Source organism: Sander vitreus, chromosome 13 (assembly GCF_031162955.1).
Source record: "Sander vitreus isolate 19-12246 chromosome 13, sanVit1, whole genome shotgun sequence".
In the NCBI taxonomy this organism is placed as follows: Eukaryota; Metazoa; Chordata; class Actinopteri; order Perciformes; family Percidae; genus Sander; species Sander vitreus.
The window spans coordinates 18,795,303-18,811,182 of NC_135867.1; the positions used below are offsets into that span (position 1 = coordinate 18,795,303).

General features: G+C 39.6%; 1 protein-coding gene across 1 annotated transcript in view; it reads right to left on the reverse strand.

Moving 5' to 3' along the window:
• The window catches only part of LOC144528256 (connector enhancer of kinase suppressor of ras 2-like), a 31,523-nt gene extending 16,932 nt beyond the window's left edge, over window positions 1-14,591 (reverse strand). Inside the window, exons 1-8 of the mRNA XM_078266743.1 lie at window positions 14,528-14,591; window positions 10,109-10,272; window positions 7,667-7,869; window positions 6,595-6,700; window positions 5,744-5,785; window positions 5,525-5,644; window positions 2,388-2,447; window positions 2,156-2,224 (exon numbers count right to left, since the gene is read on the reverse strand). Coding sequence (XP_078122869.1) covers window positions 2,156-2,224; window positions 2,388-2,447; window positions 5,525-5,644; window positions 5,744-5,785; window positions 6,595-6,700; window positions 7,667-7,869; window positions 10,109-10,272; window positions 14,528-14,591 — 828 coding nt within the window. The remainder of the gene's footprint in view (window positions 1-2,155; window positions 2,225-2,387; window positions 2,448-5,524; window positions 5,645-5,743; window positions 5,786-6,594; window positions 6,701-7,666; window positions 7,870-10,108; window positions 10,273-14,527) is intronic.
• Window positions 14,592-15,880: the final 1,289 nt, after the last annotated feature.

Genomic DNA, 15,880 nt, shown 5'->3' on the forward strand with positions numbered 1-15,880 from the left:
TGCCACTGTGGAGTTGTTTAACTACCTCAGCAACCTCCACCAGGGAAATTGATGCCAATCCCCCCTCATCCTCCAGCTCTGCCTCTACCATAGAGGGCGTATTAGCATCATTAATGCTAATAATTACAACTGTGCTTTTCTACTATGACAGGTTACATTATCTGCCATAAAAGAAAGATCTGTTGGGAGACAGTCTGTGTATTGCATGCACTGACACCTCCCTGCTCTCACTTTTTGGCAGCCTTTAAACTATGCTTCACAGTGAGATAAAAGAGCCTTGACACCAAAATCAACTCTGTATTTGCACTTATTCACTATAAAAATGGTTGCATTTAGTGGGTGAGTTGACTGACTGAAATGAACCTGACTTGAGCTGTGTAATTATCCTCTTGCTGTTGCACACAGTAGCAGTTATTTTCAACAAAGAGTGCTATATTTAAATTGTGCACCACTTGACAATGCTTTAATTTCTACTGAATATATATAATATTATGTTTCTACAACAGCAACAGGCAGTTTCTGCAGTTTTGTCTCTTTGCAAAAACAAGTGAAAGGCCAATTATTTAGGCTGGTTAGTGCTCTGCTCAGGTTGATGTTCGGCACAGCTAAGAATAATGTTATGTCACCAAATAAGGATAAATTTGGGAGTGCCCTGGTGGTCGAGGGATTTAAGGTGACAACTATGAATGGCAACATCCACAGCCAAGGATCTTTGTTGCATGAAATGTGAGGGAAATGTCAATCAAGCACAGTCCATACACTGCCACCCTGATTTGAGGAGAGGTCTAATTAATTAAATAATTAATTAAGTAAAAACACCTGTATGGGTGCATCATGGGTGTCTGCGAATTTAAATGCTACTAACAGAAATCACATTGAAAATTGTGTTTTTGTCTACAGTTTATTAAGGGCCATAAGCAGGTACCTCCTGATTGACTGAAGTGCTCTCATGAGCACGAGTTCAACAATTTCACCTGACTATCCCACTGACCCTGTGACGAGCAAAGAAACACATCCATCCAGTCAGAGTAAAAATCTTCAAAAACTCCCTATAAGAGGCACTACAGACACCGTCACCACATTTAAGAGTAAACTTAAAACTCTCCTCTTTGATAAAGCTTATAGTTAGGGAGTGAGGAGTCGCCTAGACTGGCGGGGGAGGGTGTGTAGCCACAGTCACAGTGAGCCCCCTCCCTATCTTTGCAGCTCTTAGCTTTGCTGTTATAGTTTTAGACTGCCGGAGGACTTCCTTTGACACACTGAGCTCCTCTCTCTTTTCATCTGTGTGCAAATGCTTGTTACTAACCTAGCTCTGGAGAGCTTGTTCCCCGGAGCCCTTATGTTTTCTCGCCCTGCAGTTTTCCCTGGATTAGGGTGGCAGCTAAATCATGGTTGCAGCTGTCGCCGTGGTCCTGTTAGGAGCCCTGCTATGCCCCGCTACACCCTGCTATGCCCTGCAGTGCCCTGCTATACCCTGCTACGTCCAGCTACACCCTGCAGTGCCCTGCTACGCCATTAACTACTACAACAACTACTATTTCTAGTTATAGTTCCTTTATCTTTATTGTGACTATAATTGCCACTGTTTATCATAACCCCAACCGGCACTGGCAGACAACCGCCCACCAAGAGCCTAGGTCCGTCCGAGGTTTCTCTCTAAAAGGAAGTTTTCCTCACCATTCAACGTTTCTGCCTAAAAGGGAGTTTTTCCTTACCATTGTCACACTAAATGCTTGCTCTTGTGGGAATTACTGGAATTGTTGGGTCTTTGTAAATTATAGAGTGTGTTCTAGACCTACTCTATCTGTAAAATGTCTCGAGATAACTCTTGTTATGATATGATGCTATATATAAAATTGAAATTGAAATTACAGCCAGCCACTTATACAAGAACAGGTCCAGTAGTGCTGTAATAGGGATCACTGTGGATGTGCTGCAACACAGATATGAATGTGTATAAAGGAATACATATTCACAGCATAATCACAAATCATACAACATCTGAGGGGAAGTATTTTTTGTGTACAAAACAAGCATGTGTGAATAAAACATGCATTTGCATAAACAATCTGCAAATGCAAAATGCGCATAAAAAATCATATTCAAATTCAGACAGCAAATGTGAAAAACACATAAAATAAGCCAGTGGACTTACCACTGTCTGAAGATTGACCTGAATGACTTCATCTCCAGCATGGATTTTCTTACAGCGGTCAGCCAGAGACTGATGGACAGATGGACAGGCAGAGTCATAACTGCAGCTCTATTTCACTGTCTTGGCATGAGCTTACTGTGATACAACCATAAGCGACACCAAACTCTACATATTACACATGAGCAGTGAGGCCAAGATCTGCATAAGTGAACACAAAAAGGCTTGTACTTACTCCTTCTGTTGTCCCTGTGATTACATGCAAACCATCATAGGTTGATTTGATATACATGCCCTGTGGGAAGATAGCACAAATATAAAGTATTATATTTGAAAATAAACTCTAACGTAAGGCTCCTTTAACACACGCATCTTGACTCAGCCACTTGCAGAACAGACCTGGTACGTTGTATATATATGCAACTCTGCATTTGTGTTAATCTGCTTGAAGTGCAAAATTGATTGATTGATTGATTGAAAATTGATTATTTTTTTAACAGCAGTAAAAGACGTTAATGTTTTTCATATTGAGCTCAGTTTTGCCTTATCAGACAAACGTCAAAATGACTACAGGAAGGTCTTTAAATATCACAATGGTGTACTTTCTAAAACATACATGGCACCATCTGAATTCATGTAATTTAATGAGTCTCACTCACAATGCTCCTTCAAGCAGATTGAATCAAACATGGAGGGTTATTTATCTGCAAATACCGTTCCTATGTTGCAGAACAGCTACATGTTTTTTCTAAAAGGGGTCTAAAGGGCATTACAAAGAAACATACACACAAACAAACACACATACAAACACATTCGGAGTCAGATGTGCATGAATATGTACACACACACACACACACACACACACACACACACACACACACACACACACACACACGTCTTCAAGATGAGTATAAGAGGTTTATTTTTAGGCCACTGGGCCCACTGTTGTGTTCAGGTTTTACAGAACGGATGAGAGAACTTCCATGCCCCCTGCAAGCATTTGTGTGGGGGTGGGGCTTTTATTGTGGCCCCAAGCAGGGCGCTTGTGCCTGAGTGTAGGTCAGTGCGAAGATGGAGTCCATTGAAGTGCTGATGGTTATACAGTGGCGGCAAAAATAAGTGTCTTCTCTGCTAATAAACACAGAACATACAGTTTGCCCCCAAAGTAAGTGCATAGACAGCGTATAATCTGTAAATTTGAGCATTTTGTGTTTTGGTCATTTCAACATGGACAACACGTTCTTTTTATGTTGCTTTTTATCAGCTGACTCATATGCCCATAAGCTCAGCAAAACCCAGTTTTGGGACAACTACAGTGAGCACCATTAGATGCTGGACAGTACAGTAGCACACAGTTTTACTTCAATGTTCCTACTATTTTAAAATATAAAATGATACCATGTTTCATGTTTAAAAAAATCACTAGCCACTTGTCTTTCCAGACAAAGTCCTGGATACTCTGAGTAACTGGATATAAACCTTTAACAGCAAAGTCTTTGTATTAACCTCAGTAACACTTTTTTATTTTTTTTTACTGCAATGTATTAATGCTGTGAGCACCACAAATTAAATTCCCTTCACCAACAATGCATTGGGGTTAAAGCTATAGTGCACAACTATTTTATATTAATAATCATCCGTTACATTCAAGCCATTGTCAAATGAGTTGATACAAAGCTAATTAAGACTATCAGCTCCACAAAACTCTCTGTATTTCTCAGTATGGCTATGTTTACAAAGTGGTGTAGTCCGGCGACATTCGCTTGCAGAAGCAGAAGTGACTGCTCCCACCTGTCTCTCAAAGTGGCCACGTCCTTAATTATGCAGAACTTTGAGCCTGAATATAATAATACTAATAATAATTTGGGTGTGTTTATAAAAAAATGTTTTTGTACCAGGCTGTGAACATGTTTAATTCTGCTGTAAAGTTAGGATTTTTAACATGGTGGTGTATAGGGATTGTCTTGCTTTTGGAGCCTGCCTCAAGTGGCCACTCTAGAAACTAGAATGCAATGGCTTCATTTTTCAGTATCGGAGGTGGCCGCTTGTTTTTTTTCTCGCACACTCTAAACTTTACTAAACTTTCCAGTTTTATTCCTATCAACATTTTGAAGGTTTCCACAGTTTTCTTTTTTCAAGTAAATAGCCTGTGTGCTTGGTCCCTTCATGGTCCCAAAACACCTACAGAAGAAAGAGTAAAACGATAAATGATGATATAACTGGAACAAACAAATCAGGCAAGGTTAGTATTAGTGATTGAGCAACTGAATTAGATATTTTTGCAGTGAGTGAGATGCATGCTGCAAGATCATTTGCATATGCCATATTTGAACCAAAAGAAGTCAATATGCTGTCAAAAGTCATGCTGCTGCAATGTCTGTAATTAGTAGGTTTCATCATCCAGCACTATTAGTAGTTTTGTACTTTACTTTTTTGGTAGCTTTTTCCTGTGTTCATTTCATCAAACCTGGAAAACAATTTAACATCTTGATGTTTTAAGTATATTAAACCATACTCAAGTGTAATGAAAAGTATATTATAAACCTGTGTGGGGTATTGGGCTTGTATGCTTCTTACATATTGTTGTGTTCACCTTTAAAGAAAGTCTCTACGATGTGATGCTATTGACTCTGTTCATTAGCCATGTCGCTAACTTTGGTAACCTTTTTAGTTTATAGGCTGCTAAATTACATGCACGCTGCAAGGCCAAAAAAGGCAATATGCATTTCATTTTTCTAAAAAGTCTTAACTTGTTATATAGAAACTACCAGTATACTACAATGAAACATTTTACAAGCCATGTAAAAGGTAATTGCAGTGAAATTGCTTAGTATAACTTTCTTTTAATTTTCTATGTGGAAACTGTGTATTTCATACGAACAGTGCACACGTATAATTAACAGGCCATATGAAGGTAATTACATTTAGTAGTGATATTCATTGCCTTTTTTTCTTAATATGGAAACTAGTTATTAAGAAGTAGGCTTTACAGTACAATTTTGGCTGAAAATATATATTCCTCAGTAACTACCAGCTATTATATTGGCTTCTCAAGTCACAATCCAGTATTATATATATTGTATATATACATATCACCATCTTACAATTCATTTCAATACAATTACTAGCAAAACCTTTTGTTTTTATCTTAACCTTAATTACTGACTAACTGCTCAGTTATGCACTACAACCATTTCCCATTATATCAACATTGCTGGGTAATTGTTTAGTTATTTCTTGCAATAACTATGTAATTAAGCAGGCTGTAACTTACATAGCGCATCCCCTAATGACATACTGGGTAGGATGACCAATGAGAAACTTATAAAGAATTAGCGTGGTTCTCAAAGTCTGATTGAGGGATAGTCTTACCAGTCCTTCAGTGGATTTTATGTTGGCTAGCTGCACAACCTCCAAATGTGCAGACTGGGACACCATGGGATCGGAGGACAGAGAGATAATGTGGTCGCACACTTCAGACAGAGTTTTACACTGGGGAGAACATACCAGGGATGAGTACAACCTCAAAGTGTGCACATTATAGCTTAATTTACATTCAATCCAGTGTAAAAAAAAATGTCAGCAACTCACCACATTCAGGATTTTGTTTTCTGTTTCGTACACAGAGCAGTCCTGGGGAACATTCAGAGAGCACTGTTACCTCAAGAGAATGTGTCAAAATGGAGTTATTATTGGCATTTCTGCTGTAGGTGGATATAAGCAAAAACCGAGCAGCTTGGCACCTATAACCCCCAACACTCCCACACAGGCACGCACAAACACAAAACAAATGAATCACCAATGCGGAGGCATGTCTCTCTCTCCCTCTCTTTCACTCTGCCAGTCTCTCTCGACCTTCAACGCTCCCTCTTTCACTCCCACCTTCAATTTTTCCTAGTTACATTTTCCCTCAACTCCATGTTAACATTATCCCCCATAGAGACTGTCCTAAAACCTATAAAGCATCACTTTTCTCATTATGATCTGATTACTTTCACAAATACACTGATATTCAAATCTGATGAACATTTTATCTGATCTGTCTTTAGTTTTGAAAATATCTGAATATTGGATTATGTCACGGTATGAAGGCTTTTTTTATGTCGCACTGACTGTAAAAACTAGAACATTTTTCAATAACAGAATGAAGTTCTCATTCTCGTATCAGTGATTAGCTGAACTGAAGTAGTTATTAAGTTATAGACATTTTAACAGTTGCAAAGCTTTGTTGTTCTTCATGTATATCTTCCGTTGTTTAAACCTCTAAGTTTTACTCATATTTAAATATGTATATGGATGCAATTTGTGCAAAAAATAATAGCAGTTGTGTTCATGTATTAAAGGCTGTAGATTCTATGTGTATGTAGAATTAATTAATTCATTAATTGGGATACAAACTTTACTCAGCTGTATAATAATATTATATTATACAATCGATTTACCTGTTGTACAATTGTAGTGAGCTCAAGACACAGCTGAATCACGTTGTTTCTAGTCACAGAGTAATCTGCCACTGCAGCAAATGGAGACCTGAAAAAGAAGGAGCACCTGGAATGAACCATTAGATCATTCTTCCTTTGAGACAAAATAATTGGTAAATCTGTGGAAACATTTCCACACACACAGTTGTGTCCATCAGCACACATACACACGCATTAGGGTTCCTTTATTTCTATCCACATTTAAAAAAAAATTTTTTAAAAGGATGTAAAGTAAGATTTAGATCTGGATGTTCCTTAAATGTACAGTGTATCATTGTCCTGAAAGACAATGACGTAAATGAACATTAAGTGGCTAATACACATGTAGTATATATATATATATATATATATATATATATATATATAAACAGCATATTTATTCATATATGATTAAGTCCAAAATGAGCTGTCACTGTGTAATAAATATGAACTGTTAAGCATTCCTCGCCAATACATACTGTACACCTAAAAACATTTTCTTCTCCATCCTTGTTAACAAAGACGCATTTAAACATAAAAATGAAACATTGGTTGTTGGTTTATTGCTATTGGATGCTGTCTGCTTTGAACTTCCAAATTTGTCAAACACACAGAGCACACACACACACAGAAGCAAACGCACACACACACACATTGGCACAACCACACAGAGACGCAAAGGGATAAAGCAACATATAAATAGACTTGCTCAGTGCCTTTTTAGCCACCCTGTCAAAGTCTACTTATATAAGGACTTTGCTCATCTTTTTCTTGTCAGTTGATTGGTCAAGGACATAACAATAAAAAACAAAATGTGGTAAAAACTCCAAAAACAGCCTACATGAACCAATGCATAATGCCAGATAAATAACATGTTCTCATTCCTTTTAGAAGCCAATTTTTTTCATTGATTGCATGTCATTTTGTAAAAATGTAAAGAAAATCCAATCCATGTATGTCCCATGAACATGTATGTAAGTGTGTGTCCAAGTGTTTACACATGGCTTTTAACATGATTAAATGTATTACAGGTGCATCTTTTTGCAAATCTCACCTGTCCAGCCACGCCAGAAGGCTTTTGGCTGCAGCGATCAGGTCCACCACAGAGGTAAGAAAGTCATTGGGAAGCTTGTGGGTGGCTTGGCCATCGTAATGGCCGCTGCGCCGTCTGCCTGTGATGAAGTTCTGCAGATTCTTGGCAGATGCGTTCAGCTTATGAGAAAGAGTCTTCAGATTCTCAGTCTCCAGCCCATAATTCTAAAGGAGAGAGGAAATTAACTCACTCTGTTTGACCAGTTTGTCAGTATTTGTTTTAGCTGGGATGCACTACAACAATTTCTCCAGTGTGGAGGCTGAAACTGATTGTTGTCATGAAATTGCTCTGTGAATTAAAAAAAGACTACTGACAGAGGAACCAACCTTGTCACAATACAGAAGATGCTGCCCTATGAAAAACACAAAGACACATCCACCCGGCCACGCTCCCCTCCATCTGTCACGTTGCATGACGAGGGATAACAGAACACTTATTACCCCCATACGCCAAACTGCACGTGGAGGCCTGTGTGGGCGTCTGTCACGTCAGAGTTTCTTGGGAGGGGAGAGTGTGGCAGGAGGGCCACTAATCATATTCAATACAGCAGTGCCTGAGAGACTTAAAACTAAATCCCAGTTACATAAGGAGCTTTGGGGCTGAAGCAAGGCCCCCCTTGCAGTGATGCAGGATGAGAGGACTTTAGATTCAGATTGCATCTGTGACCTCAGTCCATTAAATCTCCATCCAGTCTCTTGGGCTAACACGTACCCATCGTCATCTCTATTCCACCCTCTCGCCTTTATTCCTACTTCTCATACATCCTTCGCAATCTTCTCCTTTTCTATTTCCTCAGTCTAACTGTTCACCTTAAACATCACCACCAAAGTGGTGCTCGGTATTGACATCCATGTATACTATTTTTTTTAAGATTATTTTTGGGGCATTTTGGCCTTTAATTGACAGGGCAGCTGAAGACAGGAAAGGGGAGAGAGATAGGGGCTATGACATGCAGGAAAGGACTCAAACCCGGGCTGCTGCGGTAAGGACTGAACCTTAGTACATGGGGTGCATGCTCAACCAGGTGAGCTACCAGGGTGCCTTATGTATAATTTCAGATTGTCTGACTATCCCTTCAGAGTGCAAATCTAAAAACAAAAAATTTAAAAAATTTTTTTTAAAAAAAGGGTCGGAAAAGAAGGAAATTAAAGCATCTTAAGAAAAGATTCAGCAGGTGGATGACACACCTTGTTGATACGCCTTGTTAAAAGCTGTAAAGAATAAAATCCATTAACTGGTAAGTTAACTTCTAATAGCAAATATTGCCAACTTCCTAAATTACAACTTGCTAAATAAGCAAAGAAATATAACACACCAATAAATAATTGGATAAACAATGAATGAAAAGTGTTCCATAGCTAAGATTTCCCCCCTTCCTAAAATCATGTGTTTTTGGCTTGATGGGTGTGTTATATTAGTCTGTCTATTTATTATTGTAAATCCACACAAGGTAATTGGCAGTTGAAAAACATCTTTCGCAGATCCCCTCTTTAAACACACAGCACACACACATGCAATTCAGGAGGTAGCACAGGGTCAACCATGATACAGCGCCCCATGGAACAGCTGAGTTGGGGGTTCGGTGCCTTGCTCCAGGGTACCAAAGCAGTACCCAGGAGGTGAACTGGCACCTCTCTAGCTGCCAGTCCACACTCCATACTTGGTCCATATGGGTCCATGGACTGAGCTACTGCCGCCTACTGGGTTTCACTGGAGGAAGAGACTCTCCTGAACAGGAAGTAACATCTTCATTGGTTTATCTTAGGTCATTGGGATCTTGCTGACCTGAATCACAAGGTAACACAGGTCTGAGGTTGCTGCAGTGACATGTAGAGTGAGTGTCACAAGCTGTATAAATATTGGGCTTTCACTACTTCAGCAGCACATTAGCCCGATCAGCAGAGCAGCAATCTATCACGCTTACACACACAAAACTTGTGTTTCTGAGACTAAGAGCAGAAATCCCTTCCAGAGGAGGCTATAATCCATGTCAGCACTAATGACAGCTGAAAGATTTGCCTGTAGAGGATATTTTGATCTCTGGTAGATTTGCTGTGATGTTTGAAAATTAAGGCCTTAAGCATTTTCCCAATCAAAATTAACCTAATTCTGAAATGACTGACTTTGTTACCTGATTAACAAACTTCATGGATAATAACTTTATGGAAAATTACAGCTTAACATCATTAATATCAGTTGAAATCTTACATATCCAAAATGTCTAAAAATTGACTAAAATACAACCTTATTTTCTAGCTTGACAAACACAACATTGTTGGGGTTAATCCAGTGAATCTTTTTAAAAAGCTGAGGAGGCACCAAATGCTCCAACAGCATTGGTCTGGACTCTTTGAGGTGACAGTAGAGAGTAGTGGGAAGCGAGCGTGGGATGCTTGGACTCACCAAAGCACAAAGTAAGTCCACAGCCTCCAGTATGAGCTCCTGGTGGCCGATTCTGGACACTCCCAAATCCTCCAGCTCCTGGTGGGTGATACGAAGCAGCTGGTCCCCCCCTACTTTCTCCTTCTCGAAAGTCTTGATATACTGCTGCAGGCAGTCATCCAGGCCTGAGGGATTTACACAGGAAAACTTTCAGTAGAGCTAAACAACATGAACATTTTGTTTGCTGGAGGCATCAGACTTTCTGATTTCTTATGAAACCTCTATTTGCATTATGTGTTAATAATCCAATAGCACTTGATATCGCTTTTCTTGCCAGAATATGTGCTGTAAATCTGTAAAGTGTGAGCGCAGGTTGTATTGAGTTAAGTGTGAAACAGTCTGTGTCAAGCAAGAATTCCGACAGATTCCTCCTCCTCAACAGTCCTGAGGTGTAGTTTGATCTTTAAACTAGAAAAAGCTTTCAGCTAAAAAGAGGCTGCGTGTCTGTGCTTAGCTTGTGTTACATCTTTCACTGCTGCTGCAGGTGTGAAGTCTTACAGTGAAGCAGTCGATGAAGTGCAGCAGACTAAAACAAATTGATTTTGCATCTCCTGTCTCCATACATTTAACCTTATCAACGGAGGATTCAAACTGTGCTGTGTTAACACATGCATCAATACAGTATGTACCTGTTATTTGCACACAGGTGGTATTTATTTCGGAAGCATTGTATTGGACTGCATTATGTATAGGTGTTAATCGTTTTATGTCCACCCTCTGTACTCTTAGCTTCCTACCACTGTCCTAATGATCTCAAATTATGTAGAAACAATGTACATTGTGTGTTGTAAATAGCAAATTCATTTTAACTCTGTAATTAAATTTTGATTTGATAATTGAGTTTTTGACTGCTTTTTTGATTTTTCTTTTTTAAGAATTTTTTGGGGCTTTTATAGGCTTTTTATAAGAGCAGCTGAAGAATGACAGGAAAGGGGGGGAGAGTGAGGGGATGATGCCCAGCAAACTACCGGGTGAGCTAGAGGTCGCTCCCGACTGTCAAAAAACCCAAAGATACTAATTTTACTATCGAAGAAGAAATACAGCATTTCATTAATTCAAAAACAGCACATTTCAAAGTTTCTTAGCAGTACAGTCTTGCAGACTTAAACGATTAATCGATTATTAAAATAGTGGAGTCATTTTCTGTCGATTGAAAATTCAATGAATTGTCAAATAATTTCAGCTCCAACACATTTATATACGTATTTAGTCTATATCATAGAGGAATGTCACCTGAATGTGCTCTGAATGCTAACTGGCTATCCTTTCACCAGACAGAGAGGGTAGCCTTTGTATGTTTGTTTTCTATACACTCAGTCTGTTTCCATCTTCTCAGTAAGAGGGACACACACACACACACACACACACACACACACACACACACACAAACACCTCTTTGCTCATCTCATCTTCTCATCGCTGCAGACCAATCATATACATGTGTCTCAGTGATGTGTCTAAACCTGATCAAGCATTCAGATCGGGTTTAGCTGGCAGCTAAACGGTGGAGAGGGCACATAGGGAGTTTCATGGTTTTGCATAAAATTTAAAGGCTTAACTAATCAGCCTCTTAACCAAGTTAATTGAGACTCATTATGTCAATGAAGTATTCCTCATGTTGCCATAGAAACCATGAAGCAGGGTTTTGGCAGGGATTCTCCCTGACCGCAGGACCAACTAAAGAAATACGTGAAGAGAGGACATGATGCTTTTCAAAAAGTGTAGCATGAGACATCTAGCTTTCATAAGCAAGTTCATTAGCAACTTACCCCCATGGGATTTTACATTTTTATGTCAAGCATCATATAGCACTATTTTGTTTGTTTACTTATGTTTCAAACTGAAACACCATATCTGTTTCATACTTGTCCTCTTCTGGCTGTAGAAGCGTGTAATAGAGAGCCCCTCTAGATGGAGTATACTTCGCTGATTGCACTAAGTAATCTCCGCTACATACATTTTTCTGTCCATGTGATCTACGGGTCAGATTAAGAGGCACGCTGAAGAGAAATAAATTAAAAGCGCAGCACTGACACATCCTGATCTCCATTCTAGATAATCCACTGGTAATGTGAGGTAAGAGAGATATTTAAGGCTGTTAGCCTTGTTAAATAGATTTCTGTTAATCTGACTTGTCATTGATCACTATCAGTGACTGTCACTGTGTGCAAGAAAGACTGAAAGAGAACAAATATAAAACTGATACAGTATGCTTCACAAAACATAAATTATGTTAATGCACAATGCCAGGAAGAGCAAAGAGATTACACTAAGCCTGCATTAAGTCTGTGCCTCAAAACACACACAGTTCATGAAAACAATACTAGAAATGTACATATCATATGTGTATGCAAAGCTACCATGCACTGAACACACATTCGGTCAAAGCTGGAATTCTTTGCTCTTTTGTGAGGAGAATCTTTTCTTCTCTTTTTCTTTGTCACAGCTGGGACACAAAACACTAACAGGGGGTGGAGAGGGATTGTGGGAAGGCCATAGGGTGCCCCTATTTGGCTTCCAGTGACATCATAGAGCGGTATGATAATAATGGAACCTGTGAAAGCTTACGACAAAACGCTGCCAGTCCTCAGGAGCTGAGAATGGATGTGAGACAAAAACAAAACCCCCGCTCGGTTTTCTCTCCCACAGTGTCTCTCAGTGCCACTCTGTCCCTCACTTTAAATTACCATTACTGGGCTCTGGGCACAGAATTGTCTCTGCTCCACTTGTCAGATGTGGGACACTGAAGAGCCCTCTCTCATTTTCAATCTACAGCTTCTCGCTCGCTACATTTTTCATTTGTGCTACCAGCTACTTTACATATCATCTTAGATCTCATTTAAACTGTTGTGGCCATTCTGTCTTAGTCGTTTCTACGCATCCTATCACCCCTGTGTCTCCTTTGTCTGTAAAAATCCTCCATGAAGCTATACACTGTCTTTACTGAGCCAGCACACTCACACACACCCTGTTTCAAAGGCAGCATTAGATTCAGGTATTTGTAATACACAACTCATACCAAGAGAGGTCTGATGCTTGTAATCAGAATATGTCTGAGCCAGCAGAAAAGGCCCTACAGGCTTAGAGTTATGAGTAAGTGTGCATATGTGTGGAGGCGATAAAGATGTCTATGTATGTTTCATCGGGAGCATTTCTGAAGGGCTGTGGCATGTGGCTCTGCAAAACAACATAGATAACTGAAACAATTTTTGCACTAACAGACAAATACACAGACCTACTGAGTTTAACATATTTTCTTACATCTTGTACATAGTAACAGCACCGCCAGTGGCAATTGCTTTGTAATGCAAACAGACAAAAAAGCAGAAAATCTAATGAGTTATCTGTGCCCTGGCAGCAGCTTGTGTTGGCCATTTATAGGTCTTGGACAGACAATTTCCCTCTAAGGATCCTCTCATCCAACACAGCTACCACATTTTATCAATGATGAATTCATTTGAACAACTATATATTAAGCTTTCCAACTTAATTTGAATGCCCAGGCCTTCATTATTCACAGTTCAGTTTAGTCAAAACATCACTTTCTCTCTTGGATGTCAGTTAGCCTTAAGAGTGCTTCATAACCAAACTGGATCCTATCTGTGCACGTTTATTTGAACCTCATTTGTCTGCTGGATGTTTCCCAAATGTGAAGCTATGTTCTGATTTACACTCTAATGATTATGCCTGAATAAATACCTCGAGCTAATATAGGCTACTCTCAAATACTAATGGGAGAGCATCAGCTTGGGTTTCAGTGTACTATGAGGTTTTTAAACTATTTCTCAGCTGCGACTTCTTTATGACTAAGAACATCTTAGATCAACATTTGGCAGTTGGCTTTACAAGCTCTGACATTGTAGAGCTATGACATAGGCTAGCTCTTATTTTATACATTGCACATATCAATCTTGTTCGATAGCCTAACTTGAAACATAGATTCTGACCCCAGATCTGAAGAAAAGGGTTATAATTTGTGTGTAATACTGGATCTCCGCTATGTTTCCCAGTCTCCTGCGAGGCAGCCCGCGCGTTAACAATGACCACCGCAGGACACAATAGAGGTTTTAAGGTTTGAATGTGTTGGGCTCTGGAGAACATGTTGCTCTGAAAGGACAAGTCGTCTCCACATTGTGTAAGACTGAAAAATCGATCAAATAATTTAGGGCTGGCTGTAATAAAAAGCATCTAGAAACCGCATGCCGTTGAAGCAAAAAAAAAAAACCGAGGCTCAGCAGGTGTTTTGTTCTCCTTTTGGCATCTCGAGTGAAATCTGTGTTGAAATGCGTGTCGACTCGCAGCGCAACACTGTATTCGTTGCAATATCGCAGTTTGGTGATATCAGTTTTTATTTGGCTAGCATCGTGCCTAAAGCCTTACCTTTCATCCAGTCAACCACTTGACTGGAGCTCCACTTGCTCACAGGCTCCATAACCAGTGCCATGGAAGAAGTTTGCTGTTCACGCTTAACAAAAGAAAAACACCCCCAATAACAAACCCACTTCCCCTCCTCAAAAATGTTTTAAAAACGAGAGAATAAAATTAGAAATTAAAAACACTAAATAAAAGGGCTCTGTGAAATCTTCTCTGCGGGTTTGGGGTGTTTACAAACAACACGAGGTAGGTCCAAAAGGTCCAAAATATCGCTTTGACAAGGCTGAGTGCAGCCCAGCAGACTTATGCACATTCCTGTGCTGTTTGCTCGATTGAAAGAGCTCCTTTACTTGTCATTCATGTCAGGCTCAGTGGCGGTAATGCTGGTGGGTCGCTGCCCGACCCCCCCGCCCTTCCAAAATACATCCCAGTACCATCCAGGGCGGTGAAGAACAACGCACAGACTGTCACTTCATACTCTGGAAAGGTTGGGTTCCCTCTGAGCATCCTCCCTCATGTACAGACATGGAGTCATAGCCTTCACCGTGCGAAGTGTTTATGTATGAGGGGTGATTGGTGCCACAAAGAGGCAGGAGGAGTTTTAATGGGAATTAATGACATCCAGATTATACTGGATTTTGGTAACAACAGCTGAGAAGCCTACACGAGAAGCTTGGCTGAGTGGCAGCACGTATTTGCACTGTAGTTCAGGCATGAACAAGCAGAAATTGGCAACCATGTAAAATGACAGCGCTGACTTCTTAAAAGAAAATAATACTGTAATTGAGATTTGTAGATCATTCAGTAGTTTTACACAGGACAGTTGAAACACTTTTAATTAAACTCAATTTACAAAGCGATATTATCGCACTGAAAGCTAATATTGTGTCACTAGCAACCTACACCTGTCATCTGTCAAATACAGTTGCATTTTCAGCTTTGAACAAAACCGTTCAGGAATTATTACAGCAAAAGTGGGACGTGCGTCATTTGTCCCTCCTGGCCGGGACAATTGAAACAGCATGGGGGGATGGATGAAACATACAATTTAAGCCATTTAAACTTCCCACAACTTCAATATTTTACTACATATCATGAATGTACTCCCAAAAGGTGTTATTTTAGATAGATTGTTGTTGGGCTATACGTCTTCGTGAATGTCTGTTAACAACTAATCGCCGTCATCATGAAGTGGTTATTGAAATATCATGCACTTTGGAAGATTCTGCCATTTTTATAGCTAGAACAGTAAGTTTTCCCATTTATATCATGTTTCTAATGTGGAAAATGTTGTTTCACTAGGTTTTTACATGGGTTAGGGCACTGCACATCCAAATAAGTGCCGTTAACGACCCACAG